The sequence below is a fragment of the Staurois parvus genome, unplaced genomic scaffold (genome assembly GCF_062004578.1).
Source record: "Staurois parvus isolate SC_StPar_1 unplaced genomic scaffold, SC_StPar_1.0 ptg000415l, whole genome shotgun sequence".
Classification (NCBI taxonomy): domain Eukaryota; kingdom Metazoa; phylum Chordata; class Amphibia; order Anura; family Ranidae; genus Staurois; species Staurois parvus.
This window is the reverse complement of record NW_028318211.1, coordinates 4,591,337-4,615,271: the sequence shown is the minus strand read 5'-3', so window position 1 is coordinate 4,615,271 and position 23,935 is coordinate 4,591,337. Positions and strand designations below refer to the sequence as shown.

Sequence of the window (23,935 nt, the reverse complement as noted above, 5' to 3'; positions counted from 1 at the left end):
ACCCCTGGAGTCAGAGGTGAGCCGAGCCTAGGAGGATGGCAGGTCATGGAGGTGATGGGAAGAGGAGGGGGTGGACAATGGTCAGGGAGAGAGGAGCAAATGCTGATTGATTGTATGGAAGGCCGCCATGTCATGAATGATCCTTCAGCTGAGGGCGGAGCAGCAGAAGGGAGGAAGAAAGGACAGAGGAAGATGACGGGTGTCTGGGACCAGTGTAGCAGCTGAGCTGCTTCTCCTTCCAGTGTTCCTCTCAGACTCAGTACCTTTGTCAGGGATCTCCACGATCCCCACAGCGATGGTCCCGGCGCAGGCGCAGTGCGCCGCCCTGTGCAGGGACACGGGCACTAGGTCCGGGCCGGCCGCGGCGTTCGAGTTCGCGCATGCGCAGTAGAAGCCGCGGCCACCCACTGGGCACCAATGGCAGCGGAGGGCGGGATATTTAAATGGCCCTGAGCTGTCATTCAGTGCCTTCTGGTCTTACCTGCATCCTGTATCCTGCGAACCTGTACCCTGTAAGTTTTTGACCCGGATTGTACCTGACCTTGCTATATTCTCCTGTCCTGACCCTTGCTTTGCCTGACCTCTCTCCTGGATGCCCCCTATTGGATCTGACCTGCCGTTGCTGACCTGGCGTGTGACCCGACTATTCTCTGCCCGCTGCCTTGTACCATACCGTCCTCTCTGTTACCGACCCGGCCTGTCTGACCTTGCTCATCCATCCATCCATCCCTCGCAGTGGGCTCTTCAGACCTCCTCATATCAGACTCTTTCCCGTGGGAGCCCTCGGCGTATACCACTACCACTGACGGACATACCCAGTAGTCACGACCTGGTCTCGGGGTGCTCCAAGTCCATCCCCACCATCAGGGGCCCTGGTGAAAAAGCACTCTGGGACTTAGATTCCGTGCGCTGGGAACGTCTATTCAGTGGAGTGCTAGTGGTACCGCCGGGCGGTCCCTTACAGCCTTACTGTAAGCCAACTGGTGGCTGCTGATCACTGTGAAGTTTTGTAACTCTGTCTCTTTTTTTTTTTAGTTTGTTTCTCTGTCAGATTGATTATATTGGATATATTTTGTCTTTAATATTGGTGCTGGGGGCATCTTATGGCACTTATTTTTGCAAATTCAAAGAAATTTAGCAGTTTCATGTTTTGTTGATTTATTATTTTCTACTATTTATTTATTTAGTCTGGTGGAGGGCACACATAAAAAAATAAAAGTATGAAGCACTATAGGTGGAGGCACCCAGTAGTAATATCTGAAGTGAAAACTGGTCTTATTGCACAAGGAAGATTAGAAGTGGACATTATTACTTATTATTCCACTTTTTAGTATTCTGTATGTTTAAATGCAAGAATTTTTAAAGGTTTTTTTGTATATAATAGTTTTTTTGGCATGATTGTATATATTTTGGATGCTGTAGGAGTAAAAAAACCCTAGTATGTAATGGTTAAAATTTGGCTTTACGTGCAGTTACCTGGAATAACCATTGACAATTATTTTGTACTTGTCCTAATACAAATACACTCTCCATTCTGCTGGAGGAGGGGAAAGCCAGCCATAGATGGGCAGACTGAATGTACCCAAGTTGATTGATGGATCAGCTTGGGTACAACCAGCCTGCTGGATTTTAAATGAGATTATTGCTAGCAGCTATTATAGCAGCTAGCAGTAATCACTGTGCTGTCCAAGAGGGGGTTATTACCCCCACCCCTGGCTCTGCAGGAGGGTTTCCCACATTAACACTGACTGACCCGTGGTTGCAGGAAAGAAAATCACTTTGTCTATGGCCAGCATAAGTCTTTTGTTTTCTTTTATGTAATCCATCCAGCACCTTTGCCTTATGACATTTTCAAGTGTCTTCTATCAGCACTGAGCTCAGGTAGGAGATAGGAGAGCTTCACAGCCTGATACTTTTGCTCTGACAAGGAAATGGTACAAGTAATTATTAAAAATTAAATATTCTCTGAAGGGTAATCCTACAGTAGTATACCAATTCAAGAGTGAGGATTAAATTACTACAAATGAAAATTGGAGATTGATTCTTTTCTATAGATTGTAAAAATCAGAAAGACGTGAAATCTAACATACGTAATATCTGATATTTAGGTTGAGACTTCAATAAAATGTACAGAATACACATACAGTATATATATGAAAGATGAAAGATTACCTGTCCTGTAAACTGAAGAATTTGGTCTATGACTAAATCCCTGGAATGAAAAAAAGAAACAGGATCTATTATTGGAGCTCAGAAATAATTACTGCAATATATAAAAATCCCCACTCATCCCAAACTCATACTGTTACTGCTGTCCCCCTAGGCTGAAAATGCCTAGTATAGCTATAGTCTGATATAAAGGCTATGCTTTTCCATAACAGCAGGTAGTAAAGATTTTGTTTTCTTACTGATTTTAAGTTATAGGATAGAATCAAGTGTACAGTCTAGTGCATACAGACATCAGCAGGAACTGGACAACTTTTGGTCAGTGTGTACTGCTGACTGTTCAACAGAAGCCGGTCCAATGACCTGCTTCTGTTAAATGGTCATGCTGGAAAACCAGCATTTGATCAAGGTTTACAGCCAATGGCTGCTGTTTGAACATAAAAATCTGTGTGTGTATACCCAGCTTTACTCTGCCCTGAATATATGACTGTCCTCTTACCCCTTGCCCTGGTTGGCGTACTTGGTTGGGGTTAAGTGGTCCTCTCTGCTGGATCTGAGGATTTCTTTGAATCTCAGCTCCTGTGGAAGAAAAACCAGGACAATGCACTGAAGAACTCAAAGTTAAAGAGAACAATCTCAACTTCTAAGGGCTCTTACAGTGGTGCCCTGAGCCCATGCAATGTAAATTCTGGCATATTTCCCCACCCAGGAAGCCCCCCATGTGCTACATGCACCCCCATGGACAGGATTGGTTGTTTGCAGCCACATACAGGTACACACTGATACAATTGTAAACACTCAGATGTATTCCAAGAATAGAAAATGGTGCTTACACGAGTACCAGCGTGTACCCAAGTACAGTCGTGCACAGACATTCATGTCTGTGAGCGGCTGTACACAACTTAGAATTTATGTTGCACTGGCTAAAGGTGCCCCTGTGCAAGGGCCCTAATTATAACGGGGCATAACTCATATCAGTTACATTTTTGATGGTCGCTGAGTGCCATACTGATGTAACACTGAAATTATATATCCCTTGGTGTTTAAAGACCTGTAAGTTTTATATAATAATGTTTAGGACATTCAAAAACACCCATATTGTTAAAACCTTTTTCTTATCTATTGAGGATAAGGTGGAGAGTGTGACATCACTGCCCCTGCCTCTCCACCTTGACCAATCAGAGAACACTTTGCATTCATTTAGAAAATGTAAAGCATTCTCTGAATGGTGCCAAGCAGTCAACCTCCTGTATCAATTAAGCAGAGGTGCGGCCATTCGGAATGGGACCCAGAAGCAAGTGAAGATGACTGCAGTAGCGGTGTCTGTTTCAATGATTTTCAGCTTCCAGGGGTTTCAGCCAGATATGGTATATACATAGTCACATTGGTCCAAGCTGGACCAATGTAGCTATATATCAAATACCCATGCCTTTAATAATTACCAAAACCCATACTGAATAGAATAGGGACATGAAAGAAATATGGAGGGCTGCTGCTGGTGGGATCTTCTTATGAAAACCTAATTGAATTGCTGCCACTCTGACCCTCTGGCTGATTTTTGAGTCAATGACTTGGAGCAAGTATGCAGATCAGGAGTTTTGACATTCCTGTCAATGACTCGAAGTATTGAATGCAGAACTATATTTTTAGAAGAAACGTAGAAATAGCTGTCCCCATATTTCTTTCATGACAGGTTCCACTTTAAAGTTTAAAAAAGCCTTAAAATATGGAATATGGAATTCTGGCATTTGGTCTTGTAACGATTTATGTTACAGTTTCAATGTCATTACTAAGTACAAGGCCTCACGTATAAAATCTGAGTTGCAGCTGCTATTTTTGCAGTTGAGGTTGGAGAACACTAGAGGGTCAGTTCACTAAACATTATGTATGCAGTAGTTTCACTTCTGGGTATTATTAGCTAATTTTATGACAAAGTTCCTTTATGTACACTGGTATTTTTAGCTGCAGAATGAATCAGTGCACTGCTGCAGATAGACAAGATATTAAGGGTTACCTGTCATGTAATTTGGAGTACTTGGTCCATGATTAATGACCTAAATTTAAAAAATAAAGTATTAATCAAGCTACATAATTATACAAGATAATAAAATATTTTTTAAAGGTCTTAGATACAGTAACTAAAGGTATCTACTGTATCTACTATTGTTATCTGGGTAAAGTGAAATAGGAAGGGTTAAAATCACTGTAATGTTTTTTTGCTTTGCTGACTGTGTATCATTGAGGACACTTCCCTTTACTTCTCGTCACAAAGACACAACAGGAAGTTACAGGAAACCTCCTAAAGTGAGGGTAATTCCCCTTAGACACCTGTCCCCATTGGAAGATTTCCCAACTCTAAAATGATGAATTTCCCCTTACTTTCTTTCTTGGTGATCGCAGTACAAATAGAGGGACAAATTTCCCCAAAGGGGACGCTGATGCTAATAGATACTTGTCAGAGGATCTAATCTTTCCCCACTCACTAAACTACACTAAAGATCATTACACTTATGGCATCTATAATAGCAGGAATTCATTGATTGTTCTAAGTGCATTTGTACATAGATAGAAAGATTGTGCAGCAAGTGTTCATACCTTAGAGCTCAAACACAGATAGTTCGCCACCGGTGGCCTCAAGAGACATAAGTAGCCCTAGATGGTTTAACTATTTAGCTTCGAATGAACACTATACTAATAATTTTAAGTATAGCAACCCCTTCCTGACCTATCACATACTATGCCAGAGATATGGTTTTTCACATACATTTGTCCTTGGCTGTATTGCTGATTGTAAATGCTGCCCGGAACCTCTTTGAAGACTGCTGCCAGGGTTTCTTGGAGGTACAGCCTCTAAAAGTGAAAATTATTTTAAAATATTGCCATAATCAAAAAGGGTCCAGGTAAATTACAGTATAGTACTGTACTTGTATATGGTTTGTGAGTATATATATCTCTATCTATCTATCTATCTATCTATCTATCTATCTATCTATCTATCTATCTATCTATCTATCTCAGGGATCCAGGTATGACCAGAAATGTGTGGACTGACACAGGGAAGTAGCAGGCTTCAGGAACACAGGCGTAGTCAGGGCTGGAGAGGTGGAATGGTCAGGCAGGCCGTAAGGTACTGTCAGGCACCGCCCGGCGGGATCTCTAGTGACCCACAGAATGGGATTCCCCAGGCCGCGGAGTCTAAGCTCCAGTCTGCCTTTTCACCAGAGCCCCTGATGGTGGGGATGGACTTGGCGCAGGACTGAGACCAGGTCGCGGCCCCTGAGTGCACCCAACTGTGGTAGAGGGGTCCGCCGAGGGTATGTACCGGGGGAAAGCCTGATGTGAAGGGGATGGCAGGTTCGGACAGTAGTGACTGGATCTGTGCGGGATGGATGGATGACAGTATGGAGTGTAGCGTAATCAGACAAGCCGGGTCGGTAACGGTGGAGGCAGATCAGTACAGAGCAGCAGGCAAAGAGTAAACGGGTCACGAGCCAAGGTACAGCAACAGGAGGTCAAACAGCATAGGAGTAGGCAGAAGAATAGTCAGGGATGAGCCAGGAGTCAGAGCAGAAGATGGTCAACAGGAATCAGGATCAGGCAGGGTCGGCAACAAGGTAACTTCTCTCAGGAACAGATGCACAGGGAACAAGATACAGGGGCTCATGGGAAACAATACACCAAGGCACTGATCACAGGCCTGGTCCTGCTTAAATACACCTCCTGCAATCAGCCTCAGGTGATGGCCTGATTGCAGGAGTGAGATTCTGGCTGCTGAGAGCACCCGCTGGCCAGCCTTGGTACTGCAGCCCACAAGGCAGGTGAGTCCCACCACCATTGGCGAGTCCATTCCTGACAGTACCCCCCCTCAAGGAGCGGCCTCAGGATGCTCCAAACAGTCCGTAATGGCCCAAATGTTCCATCGCCTGGGTCCGGCAACTGGCTGGACATCCCACTGCCGAAGTCAAGCGATTGGCTTGGTCTCCTGCTGATAGGCCTATCTTTTTGCAGGAGACCTCAGGAAGGCAGGTTGCTGGACACAGGATTTCCAGAAGCAGGCTGGGCATCAGGGACCGGTACGTCAGGCTGGGAAGCAGGCAGAGGCACGTCAGGCTGGGCAGCAGGCACCGGGCCATCAGGCTGGGCAGTGGGCACCGGGCCATCAGGCTGGGCAGCGGGCCTTCAGGCGAGGCAGCGGGCACAGGACCATCAAGCGAGGCAGCGGTAACGGTGGAGGCAGATCAGTACAGAGCAGCAGGCAAAGAGTAAACAGGTCACAAGCCAAGGTACAGCAACAGGAGGTCAAACAGCATAGGAGTAGGCAGAAGAATAGTCAGGGACGAGCCAGGAGTCAGAGCAGGAGATGGTCAACAGGAATCAGGATCAGGCAGGGTCGGCAACCAGGTAACTTCTCTCAGGACCAGATGCACAGGGAACAAGCTCCAGGGGCTCATGGGCAACAATACACCAAGGCACTGATCACAGGCCTGGTCCTGCTTAAATACACCTCCTGCAATCAGCCTCAGGTGATGGCCTGATTGCAGTAGTGAGATTCTGGCTGCTGAGAGCACCCGCTGGCCAGCCTTGGTACTGCAGCCCACAAGGCAGGTGAGTCCCAGCACCATTGGTGAGTCCATTCCTGACAATATATATATATATATATATATATATATATATATATATAAATAATCATCTGCAATTCAGAATAAAACCAGACAGCACAAAATAACAATCTAAAAAAGAAGGTCTTTTAAATGTACTTTTCATATCACCTTCTTACCCAGCTTGGCAGATGGATGCTCTCTAATGCTGACAGTCTGCATTGACCTAATCAGGTCTGACATATCTTTGGTGTTTGGTGCACTTGCACTTTGTTGGACATCTGTTGTGCTGACAGGAGAATCCTTATATCAAGACATTAAAAACTTTTATCAGTGAACTCTCTCATGATTGTCATTTAATGCTACTGCAAATATATACAACTGAGCAGAGTATGTAACCCAAATAAACATCAGTGCATATACACAAAATTCTCTTATAGTTTTTTTTATTGCAAGCTTTTCTTCAGATGCTTTTCAAACTACAAAAAATTGTAGAAAAATCTTAAGCCTATTTTTTTTTTAAATGATTTTTACTTCCGATAGCAGGGAGATTCAGAAGGTAAAGGTAGGCATAGCCTCCTACAAATAGAGAGAAGCATCAAGGGATCATAATTGAAATAAAAGGGACAGAAAAAAAAATCACTGTTTCCTCTCTCCTCCAATCTCGAAAGGGGCCTCGTTGTAATAACGATGCAGTGTATGTAAAGATGTCCTGATAGTAAAAATAAGCCTAATGATCAGAGTTATTACTTGTATGTGGAAGTGCATTTGAATTCCTCACAATAAAACCATTTTTGGGTCTGCTTGGAGCTTCTGCCTTTGAGGAACGCAGTTAGGTCTTCCATTTCTTGGATGTCGTTCACCCTGGCAAACCATTGTTTTAAGATCGGGGGGGCTAGTATGTTTCCAAGAGCTCAGGATGCATGCCTTTGCAGCATTCAGTAGGTGAATTACTAGTGATTTCCTATATCTCTTCTGGGACATAGAAGTGAGATGGGATAATACTGTTTCTGGTTTATCATGTTAGCTGAAGCCTGTTACCTGCTGAATAATTTCTAGGACCGATTGACAAAAGGGGCGCAACCCAGGGCAATCCTAGAATAGATGCATGAGAGAGCCTGGGTGTTTGCCACAGTACCAGCATAACGGGTTACTGTGTGGGAAAAGTTTGGCACAGATGATAGGTGTCCTGTACCATCTGATTACTAATTTGTAGGACATCTCTTGATATTTTTACAAATTACTGCTTTGTGAGCAAAGAATAGAATCTTAGTTTTTTGTTCTGTCAAGGTAAGTCGAAGGTCCTTTTCCTAATTTTCAAAAAATTTTGGGTCCTCAGTAGCATGTGCATTCACTAGAAGTTTGTAGGAGAGAGGGAGTGGTACATCTCCCCCGTGACCCGACAGATGTCTTCAAATGATGTCAGGTTTTGTAGAAAATGTGTAGGTTTAGGGAGAAAATTAAGAAAATGTGACAGCTGCTGAAGATGCCAGGGGCTTAACTCTGGCACTGTATGGAGCATTGCAAGTTCAGAGAAATTACCCCAAGTGTTGTTCTTGATGAACTGCGATGCCCTCCAGCCCACCAGGATCTGAAAATGTGATCAGATTTTCATGGAGCAAATGCAGGGATCCTTAATAGGAGTCATAGGGGACAGATAACTACAAATCCCCAGAAGGGAGAGGCCCCTGTCAGTCTCTCGTAATGTCAAGCCAATCAGCGGGTGTTTGTGTAAGAAGGCAGGTATCAACTGACCCGCCCATGGAAGACCCTCCAGTGGTACCAGTTAGTAGCTTTGTTCTAATGACACCTAGAGTTTGATTTTGCTGTGTCTACATCAATTAATAACCCCAGACATATGTACAGCCATATAATAATAGGCAGGATCAGGGAGTCCAATCCCACCTATGACCTTTGGTCAATTCAGGATGTCCTTACTGATATGTGGTGCTTGGCCCCGCCATATGAAATGGAAAAATTGCAATCTAATGGTTTATAAAAAGGAGTGAGGTATGTGAATAGGTAGCATTTGAAGTAGATTACACCACCCAAACCACAAAAGAGCAAGTGTGTTCCATCTAGCCAGGTTCTTCTTTCTGGAGGTCAGGAATGGGAAAAAGTTTAGTTTAAAGATTGTGGTCGGGTTGGCTGAGATATTCGTACAAAAGTATCTTATGGATTGGGGAGCCCATTGAAAAGGAAAACTGGGGCAAAGGGACTGCATACTATGCAAACCTAAAGATACATTTAGGGCCTCTGACTTTTGGCGATTAACTTTGAAGTTAGACAAGGAGCGATAGGTCTTGAGCTCACAGTGATGGTAATGAAACACAGGGTTAGTAACATAAAAAAGTAAATCATCCGTATAAGCTGCAAGCTTGTGGTGGTTGTCCTGGGCATGTACATCGGAAATGTCTGGATATGTTGTAAAAGAAGGTTCTAATGTAAGGACAAAAATCAGAAGTGACAATGGGCAGCCTTGCCTGGTTCCATTCCAATGTCAAACATCTCGAGTTCTCGAGTCTTTAGTCCACTGGTATGTACAGTAGCTGAGGGCTTATCATATAAGGCCTTAATCCAAGAGACCATGTGTTCAGAAATTCCAACCTGAGCCAAGGTTAGCAGTGTCCAATCAACCCTATCCAAAGCTTTTTTCTGCATCCGTAGACAGCAGAAGGAAGGAAGGGGGGGCATTTTGACTTTGAAAAGGACATTAATGGTTTGGAGCGCATGATCCCTGGCTTCTCTGGTAGTTATAAAGCTGCTGAAGAACTGGGCTAAATCTATTGGTCAATATCTTCGTATAGAGCTTTAGGTCACAATTCAACAGGGAGATATGCCTGTAACTGGCACATTGGAGGGGATCCTTGTTCGGTTTAGGCATTACAGAAATTTGTTCTCTGTACAAATCAAGTGGAAAAGGGTGACTATCTAGAATTGCATTAAAAGCTTCCACAAAGTGTGGTGAAAGTTGAGAAGGAAAGTTCTTGTAATACAAGATTGTCAGGCTATCCGGTCCCAGTGCCTTATTGTTCGGGGAGGATGAAGCGGCCTTCAGGAGTTTTTCTTCTTATAGGGTCAGCTACAGAGTCACGTTCTTTGTACATGGGGGTAGGTAGATACGCCAGAGTGAGGTAGGAATAGATTTCAGCAACTTTGTGATCTAATTAGGCACCCTGTATTAGGGGGTTTAGGTTGTACAGGGTCTTGTAATAGGTTCAAAAGGTGTCTGCAATCTCCACAGAGGTGTGGACTTTCGAGCCACTGCTAGATGTAATTGCAGGGACAAAGGTTTGGGCTCTACGCATCCTAATAGCGTGTGCAAAGGCCCTCCTGCATTTATCACCATATTCATAAAAAAGTTATGGTTATGCATCAGGAGTCGCTTTGTTTTAAATAAGAAGAGGGAACAAAGCCATTCCTGAAGTTCAGAAATTTCTGTGTTTAGCTGTGTAGACGACATAGCTCCCTTGTGGCGTAGTTGGTAGAAATTATGGATTCGGTCACTTGTGATCGCTATCGTTTGAGCCAATAGCCACGTTTTCTCAGTATGCCTTATATAAAATATTTATGGGAGGCTAAAAGTAAATGTAGGTTGGGTACCGAGTCTTTGTTAAGTTCAAAGAAGTTCTGTGACTCCTTGACTAGGTCAGAGTAGACTTCGAGGTCTTGGAGTAACGTCTGATTGAAGATCTCAATTTAGGAGGTAACAAAGAAGGTTGTAAATGCACAAAGACTGCGTGTGGTCTGAGAGGGTGATCAAGCTGTCTTTTGTTGTTTTACAACAAAGAATACCTAATGCTGTATAATATATAAAAGCAATGTTTTATAGAAACACAATTGTAGCCCTGGAAAGTACAGGGATTCAAAATGGCAGAAAAAAAAGGACAATTATTTAATATAATAAAATATGTTCATCTATACCACTATCAAGATTCCAAGGCCACACACCTATCGTGTTGGCTGCCAAGGAAAAAAAAGGCATTGGAGTATATTTTAGTGTTCTGTCAAGTAGCTCAGGCCGAGAGGCAACAGAAGAAAGGAAGACTATATTATCTATCAGCATTGACTGATGCTTTGTTGTATATTCATTCAGACATGCAGTAAAGAAAAAAGAACACTTGAGTCTCTTGTCTGTATTAAAGGAAGAAGTATAAAATTATAAATGAAAACAAACTTATATATTCTCCTCCATGCTGCAGCATCAGCATGATGCTGCAGCTGTTCCACAAAGGCTCCAAGACTGTGAACTGAGTGATCACATTACCTTCGATCAGTCAGCTCTTGGTTTGCATAGGGCAGAGAACAGTGACTATCAGTCACCGCTCTCCACTCTGCTACTCCAGCACTCACTGAAGGACCAGACTGGGGAGGAAGTGGATGAGGTTGGATCCGACTGGAAACCCAAACTTTTGTCAGGATCCAACAATAGCTGTCTCTGGATCACAGAAGAACAATATTAAATAGCCTCCTGTGACTCTAAAGAGAAGGTTTGGCCATACTTCTCTTTGAAAGGAAAACTTTATTGTGCCATTACCTAGTTTCATAAAAAAGAGGATATACTGGGCTCCTTGCAATTGCTGGCTGCTGCAGCCCCATGAAAGAGCTTTATTTTTGGGTAAGGTGCTTATAGACACACTCACCCTACCTTCCACAATGCAATGCTTTGAGCCAAAGCAACCAACCACAAGACAAACACATTGTTACATGAAGAAGAAGGGGGAGCACAGACACTAATCTTCAGATTTCAAGTATATAGTTGTCTGCAAAGGGTTTTCAGGGGGTTGCAGCAGCAGATGAAGAGGATGTGCAGTGCTAGCATGGTAGGAATAAGCACAGTGCTACTCATTTGTAGGCTGTAGGCATAATATAGGGCCACTTTTCAGCCATTTGACTCTGTGTATGTGAGTCTTGAATCAACATATAAGACAAATTGAACATTTCTGCATAATAAAAAAAAATATTATCTCACATACACACATTAAAAGAATATTGCATCCTATTATAGATATAAGCTGCTGTGTGCACCTTACTCACAAATTGAAACTTGAATCATTCCACTCTAACACAACATTGGGAAGTATTTTGATTTTTCAGTGACAGCTTTGCTTAACCTGGCCATCATGTTACTCACTATCAAGTTTTGTACAGCTTGTACTGCGAGTTTAATCTCCTTATCTTCGTACGCAGATATAAATGTTTCCCATTGGTCACAGCATTCTGTAGAAAGATAACCTTGTTACTCATCCTCTAACTCAGGCATGACTTCTTTCTTGAATAAAAAGGATCTTTACTTGCCTTGAAAAGAAGGTCTTTTTTGCTTGTCTTTATCCCAGCAATGCACAGTAAATGCAATGGCTTTTTTTAGATTCTTCACAGAGTTTATGTTCTTCTCCAAAGACTCAAAATTAGGACGCTGACCATCACATACAGCCATTCTTATCAATGAAGAACACTGAACTGCCAAAATGAAGTAAAACAAGTAAGTGAATATTTTAATTTACCATTGAGCCTTATTCAGTGCTCAGTGAATTGTACTTCACAGGACACAGAAGAGTTAATTCCTAAACTATTAGGTTATGCTCCATCTCCAGGCGATTGGACGCTAGAAAATGGCAAAGCTTGACACTGTACAGCATAACCTTCTCCTACTCCCAGTATTGCCTTATTTTTTGCCAGTGTCCGTAGGTGATGGACCTGTCACTGTCTGCTGAGAGAGCCTTTTCTGCTTTGATGCAGGAAGTTCTTCTTAAACTGACTTTCTCTGTTGAGCCTATTGAGCATAGGTTCTCTAAAGCAGTGCCAGTTGTCCAGATAGGATCTTATGAATGTTTATACCCCAGAAGGAAAGTACCTGTAAAGCCTGTGACCTGTAAGTTTAAGTGGCATGGAATTCTGCACATGGCACTCATTTTTGCAGACAGTTGAATCTGTGAGATAGCTGATGGAGTGCTTTATAGGTCCAGTGTGGTGTACCGCAGTGGCAGAGCTCAGTCCATTGAGACCCTATTGCTTATGCCTATCCTGGAGAAGGTGAAGATTAAGCCTGTTTTTGGCTGTGCTCGAGTAAACTCTCACTGGATACTTGTACCTACAAGTAAGCTTATAATAAAGCTTACCTGTAGGTACAATGTATATGTCCTTAACATGAACCGTTTAGGAGGTATTCAGTGTACCTGCAGCCGGTGACATCACTGGCGCCTGTGCTATGAAGGAACGGCTTTCCTCTGCCGTTCCTTCAGACATCTGTGCCGAGGCTCCTGTACATGCTCAGGAGTGACATAATCATGGCTGGGCCAATCAAGGAGCCAGAGCCCGCGAATCCGGGAAAGAAGACCGGGTGAAGATGGAGGCCCTGTCAGCTTTGACAGCTCGCTGCTGGAGGGCTTCGTTCTAAGGTAAGTCCTTCATAATGTGCTATTATGCGATGAAGGAAACGTTAATGGAATGCGGGTTTCTGGCATCACGTTCTGGTATGAACAAGCCTATCACGTACCTGGTGATGGAGGCCAATGGAGAGAGGGCTAAGTTCCGGACTCCCCTGAGAGTGGGACAGCGGGAGTCAGGCCCAAAGTTGCACAGGTCGCCTTTAGGAGTGCTGGTTGGTGGTCCACTCAGGAGCACAGCTGGTGCACGGGGATAGGTCTGCAGACTGGAGGCGCCTGTGCGTGGTATGCCAGCCTTCCGGGATTTGGATGTTTGCTGGTTAGTCAGTTTGAGCCAAGGTCAGGTACCGGGTGGGAAACAGAACAGACGTGGTCAGGTGGGATAGCCGAGGTCATACACAGAGGAGCGAGAGAGAGAGTATCCTTTAGCCAAGCCGAGGTCAGATCAGGGGGTCAGTAGAGCAGACAGGTCCAAGTACAAGCCGGGTCAGAATCAGGAAGCCACAAGCAACAGGAACAAACCTCAGGGAGCTAGAGATCATCCAGCAACCAGAGGAAGTGATAAGCCTCCTTATAAAGGCCGTCTGGCACCAGACTGAGGCTGATGTGTCCTTCTGCGGCCATGTAGAGTATTGGCAGAAATGCCAGAACTTCTCCTGTGGACAGGACCCTGACAAAGCCCTTAATGGCTATTATTATTATTATTCAGAATTTATATAGTGCCAACAGTTTGCTCTGTGCTTTACAATATAAAGGAGACAATACAGCAACGATACAATTTAATACAAGAGGGCTAGGCGGGTCCTGCTCCTGGGAGTTTTCAACCTAATAGGGAGGGGCTGGTGGAACAAAAGGTAATAACTGTGAGGGATGAAATGATGGGAGAAATAGAAGATTTGGTTATTAGCTAAAGGCAGGCTAGGCTTTCCTGAAGAGACAGGTTTTCACCAGTTGCCTAAAAGTGGACAGAGTAGGAGATAGTCGGGCAGATTGGGATAGAGAGTTCCAGAGGATGAGAGAGGCTCTGGAGAAGTTCTGAAGAGGAGAGAGGAGGAAACAAGGGGGCTAGAGAGCAGGAGGTCTTGGGAGGAGTAGAGAGGATGGTATGGGTGATAATTGGAGACAAGATTGGTGATGTAATTTGGGGCAGACTTATAAATGGCTTTATACATTATTGTTAATGTGTTGAATTTTTTTGTTGGGCAATGGGAAACAAGTGGAGGGATTGGCACAAAAGGGTGGTGGACACGGAACAGTTGGTAAGGTGGATGAGTCTGGCAGCAGCATTCATGATAAACTGAAGAGGTCATAGCCTGCGAGTAGGTAGGCCAATGAGAAGGGAGTTACAATAGTCAAGGCAAGAGATAACAAGGGAGTGAATACATTTCTTAGTGGTTTCAGTGGTTATAAGGGGCATATTTTGGATATGTTATGGAGGTGAAGTCTACAAGATTTAGACGGTGATTGAATTTGGAGCTGAAAGGACATGTCAGAGTCCAGGATTACACCTAGTACCCTGGCTGCGGAGAGGGATGGTTGTATTATTGATCTTGATGGAGAAGTCAGGACTGGAGGGAATATTATGACCAGTTTTAGAAAGACTGAGTTTGAGGAAGTGGTGTGACATCCATGCTGATACGTTAGTTAGTACGTTAGTAATGCAAGAGGAGACTGAAGGGGTGAGGTGAGAAGTAGAAAGATAGATTTGTGTGTCATCAGGATAGAGATGGTACTGGAAGCCATGGAAGTTTATCAAGTGACCAAGGGAGGAGGCGTAGACAGTGGCATCACTAGGGTTGGTGTCACAGGACAGACAACAGGACAGCAGCAGGACAACAGGAGAAAAGAGGGAGGTGGATTTTGGCTAAGCACATTGCGTATTCTACGCAATATGCGTAGTCCAGATTTTGTTTCTTCCTCCTCCCTCCAGGCTCCTCTGGGCCAGGTCTACTGTATAGCCTACCCCAGAGCCTTGCAGTGAAGATGGAGAAGAGAAGCAGGGCTCTGAGCAGGCTAGTAATTTATTTTTAATGGTCACTTCTCCCCCCTAGCTAGCTTTCCACAGTGCTCTGTCCTGCCGCTGCGGAGTGACAGCAGGACAGAGCAGTAGACACTGGGCAGGCTAGCGCATCGGGCTCTCTCCTGTCTAGCCTGCCACATTGCACTGCAGAGCACTGGACGAGCTAGTTTTGGGACAGCCCCTTTATATCACACACATATATATATATATATATACATATAACACACACGCACGTTTATATATATATATATATATATATATATATGCTTTAAACAGGGGAGATCTGCAAAATTATCTCTGTTCTCAGAAAGCCCAGGTCGCCCTCACTTTGCGGGGGGGGGAGGGGGGGAGGTCTAATCACACACTGACCTGCTGCAATGGTGCCGGTTTCTCCCCGGGGCAGAGCACAGGCACACAGGGCAAGGGGTAAAGCCTCGCTGTGTGCAAAGCCATGCAGCTGCCAAAGCCAAAGAAAAGCACAGATCTGTCAAAGGGTCACATAGGGCTCACTCCAGCTCCCGACTGGATGGTAGAAATAGCTGAGCTGTGCCTAGCAGAGCCGAATGTGAGAGGTGAGAGCTGTGCCTGCGTCTGGTAGGACAGAAGAGGGAAGCTGGGCTTGTTTCCTGTAATGCAGCCTCCAAAGGTAAAGGTCTGCGGACATGAGGCCCCACGGTGCTCTATGGCCAGTGCGGGCCTAGTGTCACACCTTTGGCGGGAGTCCGCACCCACTGCACCCCCATAGCGATGCCACTGGGTGTAGATGAAGAAGAGAAGTGGTCCGAGGACAGAACCTTGGGAAACCCCTACAGAAAGAGAAACGGGAGAGGAGGAGACAGAGTTTTAGGTAACACTGAAGGAGCGCTGTGATAGGTAGGAGGAGAACCAGGAGAGAGCAGAGTCTTGAAGACCAAAAGATTGGGGTTTTTTTGAGAAGGAGGGGATGGTCAACAGTATCAAAGGCCGCAGAGAGGTCTAGTAGTAAGAGTATGGAGTAGTGGTCATTGATTTTAGCAGTTAATAAATCATTATTGAGTTTTAGTAAGGCAGTTTCAGTGTTTCAGTGGAGTGTAGTAAGTGAAAGCCAGACTGTAAGGGGTCAAGAAGGTTGTTGTCAGTCAAGTAGGAGCTCAAACGATTGTAGACTAAGCGTTCTAAGAGTTTAGAGGTAAATGGGAGAAGGGAGATGGGTCTTAAGTTGTACACGTTACTGGGGTCCAAGGAGGGCTTTTTAAGTATGAGGGTGATCAGTGTATGTTTTAGAGAGGAGGGGAAGTTGCCAGTAGAGAGGGAGAGATTAAAGATGTGAGTGAGGGAGCATAGGATAGAAAAAGAGGGTGACCATAGTAGTTGTGAGGGAACAGGATGCAGAGGACAGGTGGTAAGGCAGGCTGCTGAGAAAACTTTAGTGACCTCTTTGGTAGTAGCAATGTCAAAAGAGGCAAGTGTTGGGGTGGTTTTGTATAGGGTATGCTAAATGGGATAGATACAGTATCTGCAGTGGGGATGCTGCCACTAGTTTCATCAATCTTTTTTTTTTTAAGTGATTGGTAATATCGTGATCAGTGAGTGAGTTACTGGGTGGAGGTGGTGGTGGAGAAAGTAGAGTTAAAAGTAGAGAAGAGACTTGATGAGGACTGGATGACAAGGTATTAATAAGAGTGACAAAGTAGGCTTGTTTGGGAGCATGAAGGGAGGAATTGTATGTTAAGAAGGCAGATTTATATGTAGGGATTTGGATTTACGCCACAATCACTCCAGAACACAGCTATGTCTCTTAAGATTTCTGGTGTCATCATTCTGCCAAGGTTGTAATGGTCAGGGTCGGATACTTCGTGTAGTTAGAGGAGCAAGTGAGTCCACCAGTGCGGATGAAAGTGAACTGTTGTAGACAGAAGTGGCCAGGGCAGGGCGGGGGATGCAATTCTGTCATAGAGGTGGTCAGTTGCAGAGTAGAAAAGAGAAGGATTAAAGTGGCGAAGGTTATTGAAAATGTGTCTAACTTAGTTATTTTACTATAGATGGCTCTATTCTGTATCTTAAATTTATTGAAGTTAACCAATTTAAACAGCTGAATGTGAGATACAGTATATCACTCTGCGCTTGTAACTGAATCCATGCTATAAATCAAACATTTTACCTAGCAGACCACAAGATATAAAGTAATGCTTGTACACATGTGCATGATCTTACCTTGATAAGGGTCATCACCTTTAAGTACTACAGCTGATAAGATGGCAAAACTAAAAGAAAGAAATAAGTGATTAATATGAGTGATTTTAAGGCTTCATATTTTTTTAATTAAAATACCAAGCATGTCATACTTACCTGCTCTGTGCAATGGTTTTGCATCTGGCAGCACTAGCCCTCCTCTTCTCGGGTCCCCCACTGGGACTCCTAGCTCTTCCTCTTCATCCAGTTCCTCCATAGGAAGCTGCCTCCTATGGGGGTAATGTTGTGGGCTTGCACCCAACCCCCTCTGCCTGAATCCATAGACACAGACATTGGGGCATGGCCCCACCCCCCACTCCCTCATCAAACAATTTGACTGACAGTTGCTATAGATCTGCCCTGTGAGGAGGGACACAGCCTGGAGAGTTGCTGCTCTCATGCACAGCACTGGATTGTCATGGGGCTCAGGAAAGTATAACGGGGCACTGAGGGGGATCCAAGTAACAGAAGGTTCTTTACCTGAATGCATAGTACGCATTAAGGTAAAATAAAAACCTTAAAGGATAAGTTCACTTTTTTTTTCTAAATTCCAGCTCCTCTATGTACCAATTTAGCATTAATGTACTTCTTTTGTAGAAATTGAAAAGTTTTCCATGTTTTCTACCCACGTTTATGTCAGTGTCCAGATGGCTGTCTAAAAATCTTCTCCTTTATTTCTGCCTTATTTCCTGCAGAGACTTTAGGTCATTACACAGGAAGCAGTTGATCATTTGAACCCATTATCACACACCCTGCATCCTCTACCCTCCTACCTCCCACCCACTTCCAGGCGCATGAATATTAAATGAAAAGCAACACTGTTCAACAGGTAAAAAGTTTTGGGCATAAAATTAGCTAATCTTACATAATTTTGGGGTGCTGAAAACGAAAATGACCCTAAAAAATGTTGATTGGCTCTAGTTTCCATGATATATTCACCCATCTAATGACGTAAGCCATTCAAAATTATGATGCAACTTCAGCTGCATATTGCGCAATTGATACTGGTGACCAATAGAAAATTGCATGTATACTGAGATGATGCAATATTAGCCTTTAATTGCATCACTTCACTGCATAAAAGCTGCAGTATCTGTAGCTGATTGTAGTTTGACAGCGTCTTTACATTTCGTTTTATGCTTATATAGGCTACTCAGTAATGCCTCGAACTTGTGTGAATAAAGCAGATAATTTCTGCTATATCTGCGGTGAAATAACTTTTATCTCACAAAAAAGGAGGATAACAGGAATGATTAAGAAAGCCTACAACTTGTATTTTGGCTGCAAAATAGGAGACCAGGACAAGAGCTGGGCACCACATATATGCTGCAATTCTTGTGGGACGGCACTGGAGCAATGGTTGAATGGAAAAAAGGCATCTATGCCTTTCGCTGTGCCAATGATTTGGAGAGAGCCAACAGATCATGTTAGTAATTGTTACTTTTGTATGGTGCCTCCAACAAAAGGGCTAAATAAGAAGAAAAAGTTATCTGTGCACTATCCAAATATTCCATTGGCAATACGTCCAGTTACTCATGGAGAGGGGCTACCAATTCCTAAAGCACCAGAATCCTTCGTGGTTGAGTCAAGTGAGGAAGAACCTGAAGCGTGTAGTCATCAACCGTCAACCTCACATGACCCAGACTTTCTTCCATCCACACCCACTGAACCACACCTCATTACACAAGTGGAATTGAGCGATCTTATCAGAGACCTGGATCTTCCAAAGAACAAGGCAGAGCTTTTGGGGTCAAGACTACAACAGTGGAATCTCCTAGCAAGTGATGTTCGTACGTCTTTCTACCGTCATCGTCAGAAAGATCTGATCCCATTCTTCGTCCAGGAAGATGATATTGCTGTATGTAACAATGTTCATGGTTTAATCTCAGCCATCGGCGTATGCTATGATCCCGATGAGTGGAGGCTGTTCATTGATGCTTCAAAGGCGAGTCTTAAAGCTGTTTTGCTCCATAATGGCAATCAGCTGCCGTCAGTTCCAGTTGCTTACGCAGTTTCAATGAAAGAAACGTATGAAAACTTGAAAGAGCTTTTAAGGTGCATCAACTATGATGAACATCAATGGTCGATTTGTGGTGACCTGAAGGTGATTGCTATCCTACTTGGACTTCAAGGTGGATATACTAAGTACTGCTGCTTCCTCTGTGAGTGGGACAGTCGTGCGAGAGAAATGCACTATGCCAAAAGAGACTGGCCATTACGCCAGTCATTGCAGCCTGGAGAAAAAAATGTTAACTATCCAGCACTTGTAGACAGCAATAAGATCTTATTACCTCCATTACACATCAAGTTGGGATTAATGAAAAACTTTGTTAAGGCAATGGACAAGAATAAAGCAGGTTTCAAGTACCTGATTAGCAAATTTCCAGCACTTAGTGCTGCAAAAATAAATGAAGGAGTCTTTGTTGGGCCACAGATTCGTAAACTTATTCATGATGATGAGTTTCTTTCTCTGTTGCGTGGAAAGGAAAAGGCTACCTGGACAGCATTTGTATCAGTGACATCAAATTTTCTTGGAAACAATAAAACACCAGACTACAAGAAAGTGGTAGAAAAACTCATCCAGACTTACAGAAATCTGGGTTGCAACATGTCTCTAAAAATTCATTTTCTACATTCGCATCTGGATTTTTTCCCACCAAACTGTGGAGCAGTGAGTGATGAACACGGAGAGCGCTTCCATCAAGACATTGCAGCTATGGAAAGAAGATATCAAGGTAAATGGAGCCCATCAATGCTTGCTGACTATTGCTAGACAGTTGTAAGAGATAGCCCTTTCCTCGAATACAAGAGAAAAGCCAAGAGAAGCAAAACCGACACAAACTGAAGACAAAACTAGTGAGAATCCTAAGTATTAAAATGATTCAACTTAGCTTATGGCTATAATTTTTCTTGGTAATCCTATGCAATATATTATGCCATTTAGGCTTTGTTATGTAGTCAATATCACTTGCTTTATATTTGTGGAAAGACATCTATCTATATAATTATTGTGCATTATGTAGTCATTACGCCTATAGTAGAAAACTTTCCGTTTACAGAAAAACTAGAGCCAATTGACAAATTTCATTGTTATATTTGAACTCAGAATGTGAAATTCATTAAGAAATGGATCCTTTTGTTTCCAAAACTGGCAAAAAATAAAAATTTGTTAAACAGTGCAATCAATCAGTGATCACTGTTCTCACTAAATACACAGTCATTGATTTTTATTTTTCTACCTTAACTTACATCTTGCATAGATCATTCATTTGGCATAGTGTGCTGAGTGATCTGACAACAGTCTATGTGTATAGTAGCTGTAGTAGTGAAAACAGGAGGATTGTGTTCTGGGTTCTGTAAAGTTCACCATACACTATACAATCCCCCGTATATTTACCATCAACTATGTAGTGCAAGGGCCTGCCTGACTGGATATAGAGTGATTGGGTAGATAAGTGGGTCCTCCTATTCCAGCAGTCACTAAATGGCAGACCGCAGTCCGCGAATGGCCCCAGCAACGCTGACTGCCAGCCCGCCAGCCTGCAATGACAGATCCGCCGCTGAGCAGGGCAGTCGTCATGGCAACTTGACATCATGTGTGCGCCCTGCCCTTTTCAGCTCGCTGTCTCTCCAGCTCCCTGCCTGTACACAAGCATCCTGGCAAGCTCCTGTCTGCTGATGGTAGGGTGTAGTCTTACAGGGGCACCCTGATGGGCACATTGAATGTTAAGGGGCAATCTGATGGGCACAACATAGAGTGTGGCCATCAGAGTGCCCCTTAACATAACATGTGCCCATCAGCATGCCCTTTATTTTATGTTAAGGGGCACTTTTATGGGCACATTTTATGTTAAGGGACACGCTGATGGGCACATATTATGTTAAGGGACACTCTGACAGGCCCATTTTATGTTAAAGGGCACTCTGATGGGCACAGCATAGAATGTGTCCTTTAGAGTGCCCCTTAACATAAAATGCATCCTTTGGAGTGCCTCCTAATATAAATGTGCCCATCAGAGTGCCCCGTATTTTATGTTAAGGGGCACTCTGATGGGCACATTTTATGTTAAGGGGCACTCTGATGGGCACATTTTATGTTAAGCTGCACTCTGATGGGCACAACATAGAATGTGCCCATCAGAGTGTCCCTTAACATAAAATGTACCCATCAGAGTACCCCTTAACATAAAATGTATCCATCAGAGTGCCCCTTAACATAAAATGTATCCATCAGAGTGCCCCTTAACATAAAATGTATCCATCAGAGTGCCCCTTAGCATAAAATGTATCCATCAGAGTGCCCCTTAACATAAAATGTATCCATCAGAGTGCCCCTTAACATAAAATGTATCCATCAGAGTGTCTCTTAACATAAAATGTATCCATCAGAGTGCCCCTTAACATAAAATGTATCCATCAGAGTGCCCCTTAACATAAAATGTATCCATCAGAGTGCCCCTTAACATAAAATGTATCCATCAGAGTGTCTCTTAACATAAAATGTATCCATCAGAGTGCCCCTTAACATAAAATGTATCCATCAGAGTGCCCCTTAACATAAAATGTATCCATCAGAGTTCCCCTTAACATAAAATGTGCCCATCAGAGTGCCCCTTAACATAAAATGTATCCATCAGAGTGCCCCTTAACATAAAATGTATCCATCAGAGTGCCCCTTAACATAAAATGTGCCCATCAGCATGCCCCTATTTTTTGTTATGTGCTTTCAGGTGAGTGTTTAGGGAGGGGGAATGCAGAGAATGCATTAAAGTAAAACAAAAAAAAAACCTCCTGCTTTTAGAAACACTTTAAATTTGAAAGATGAACACTATGGGAAGTATTTATCATTGACTTAACAAGAAATTAACCCAACATTCACTTTCCACATCCACTGTATTTATGACAGTGGCTTTTCTTTTTATAGGGTGAATTCAAACTTCAAAGAGAGCTGCCACAGTGGTTTTTCGCTGCAACAGGTCTGTTGCTGGCTGTGCTAGGGGGCAGTGTGGTGCATGATTCAGTGCATTACACGGCTCCCCTTCTTTTTTTTAATTAGTAGAAGCTTTATTTGAAGTGTACAAAATGTACAATTCATTCACTGCCTGACATTGCAGTGTGATTCGTGTCGGTGCAGTGCGATAAAATGCAGCATGTCTGTATTTTAGTGCAGATTTTACTGCAGCATGCTGCAGTACAGTGCTGCATTGTGTTGCAGTGTGAATGGGACACATAGGAAACAACTGATCCCTGTATGTCCCTGTGGTGACACACGTTTTGCCATGCAGTAAAACGTCTTTCACCACATGTAATGTAAATTGGCTCAAAAACAAGATTCGCCCAAGAACAAATTTCATCAAACAAGATTCACTCAACATGTGCTCTTCAACGTGAAGGTGCTTTAAGGTAAATATTGGTCGTATTTATCAAACGAATGTAGATTTATTCTAAAATTCACTGAACATTCACCAATTTTTTTTTTACCTTGTACAATGTTCAAACTTTTCCCTGGTTTGGATTGGGAAACTGTTTTTTTAAAAACATGTTCAGCATTACCATAAATATGCATAGTACCCTCCTTCAGACCGAACAACCCAGACATGCAGGGTGGTATCTCCATAGCAAGGGAGCGTGCAATCCCCCCAAAGCATGTTGACACTGGGCTCTGCGGCAAGCCTGGTGCCCAGGAAAGGGTGCCAGCAAGGGATGTAGGAACCTCTAAGGTTGCCTTGGATTACTATTATTATTATTATACAGTATTCATATAGTGCCAAAAGGTTTGCTCAGCGCTGTATATTATAGTGGGGGACAGTACATGAGACAATACAGTAACAATACAATACACGAGGGGTTCGAGGGCCCTGCTCTTTCGAGTTTACAATCTAGGAGGTTTACAGAAGAAAAGGACAGAAGGGGGACATCAGCCACAGCCATTGTGACTTCACTATTGCTAAGTAACTCACCTGGAACAGGCACACAGTAAGTGAAGTCAGATCTCCTGATATGCATGCCTGCTCTAGGTCAAAGCTTTCAAGTATTGATATATTGGATCAGATTGACAGCTAGAGCAGTCCACGCACTAGCTAAAGAAGAGGCTATCCATGCAAGCCTCCATATATCTCTCATCAAATCCCAAAATAGACCAATGCTGATAAAAATAATGCAGTTGACTCCCAATATTTTGCTAGTACCTGTTTATGAACACATTACACCACTGCAATTCGTTTTATCACATGCCCAAAGGAGCCTAGCATACTTTGTATGCCAGGACGCCCCTTTGGTCCCAATCCACACCTTTTATTGCTCCTTACTTATTTCAGTTTAAATTACATTTTAAACTTTAGTACTGACAATAAAGAAGTTTAGTTTTGAGCAAGAAATATCAGAATGTGCTGTTTTTTTGGATTTGTCTGTCCAATATTGACATGACACATACATACAGCTGAAAAATCAGGAATGGCTGACCTCCAATTTGCATACCTTTTCAGGCCAATGGCTCATTCATTAGGCAGTGATTGCAGGATCAAGTCTAGAGACCATTTAGAGCAAATCAGAAA

General features: G+C 43.3%; 1 protein-coding gene across 1 annotated transcript in view; it reads right to left on the bottom strand.

Moving 5' to 3' along the window:
- The window catches only part of LOC149454895 (uncharacterized), a 74,273-nt gene that overhangs the window by 22,543 nt on the left and 27,795 nt on the right, over window positions 1-23,935 (bottom strand). Inside the window, exons 5-12 of the mRNA XM_089687055.1 lie at window positions 17,364-17,413; window positions 12,063-12,224; window positions 11,899-11,984; window positions 6,944-7,067; window positions 4,931-5,016; window positions 4,181-4,220; window positions 2,666-2,745; window positions 2,173-2,212 (exon numbers count right to left, since the gene is read on the bottom strand). Coding sequence (XP_089543181.1) covers window positions 2,173-2,212; window positions 2,666-2,745; window positions 4,181-4,220; window positions 4,931-5,016; window positions 6,944-7,067; window positions 11,899-11,984; window positions 12,063-12,224; window positions 17,364-17,413 — 668 coding nt within the window. The remainder of the gene's footprint in view (window positions 1-2,172; window positions 2,213-2,665; window positions 2,746-4,180; window positions 4,221-4,930; window positions 5,017-6,943; window positions 7,068-11,898; window positions 11,985-12,062; window positions 12,225-17,363; window positions 17,414-23,935) is intronic.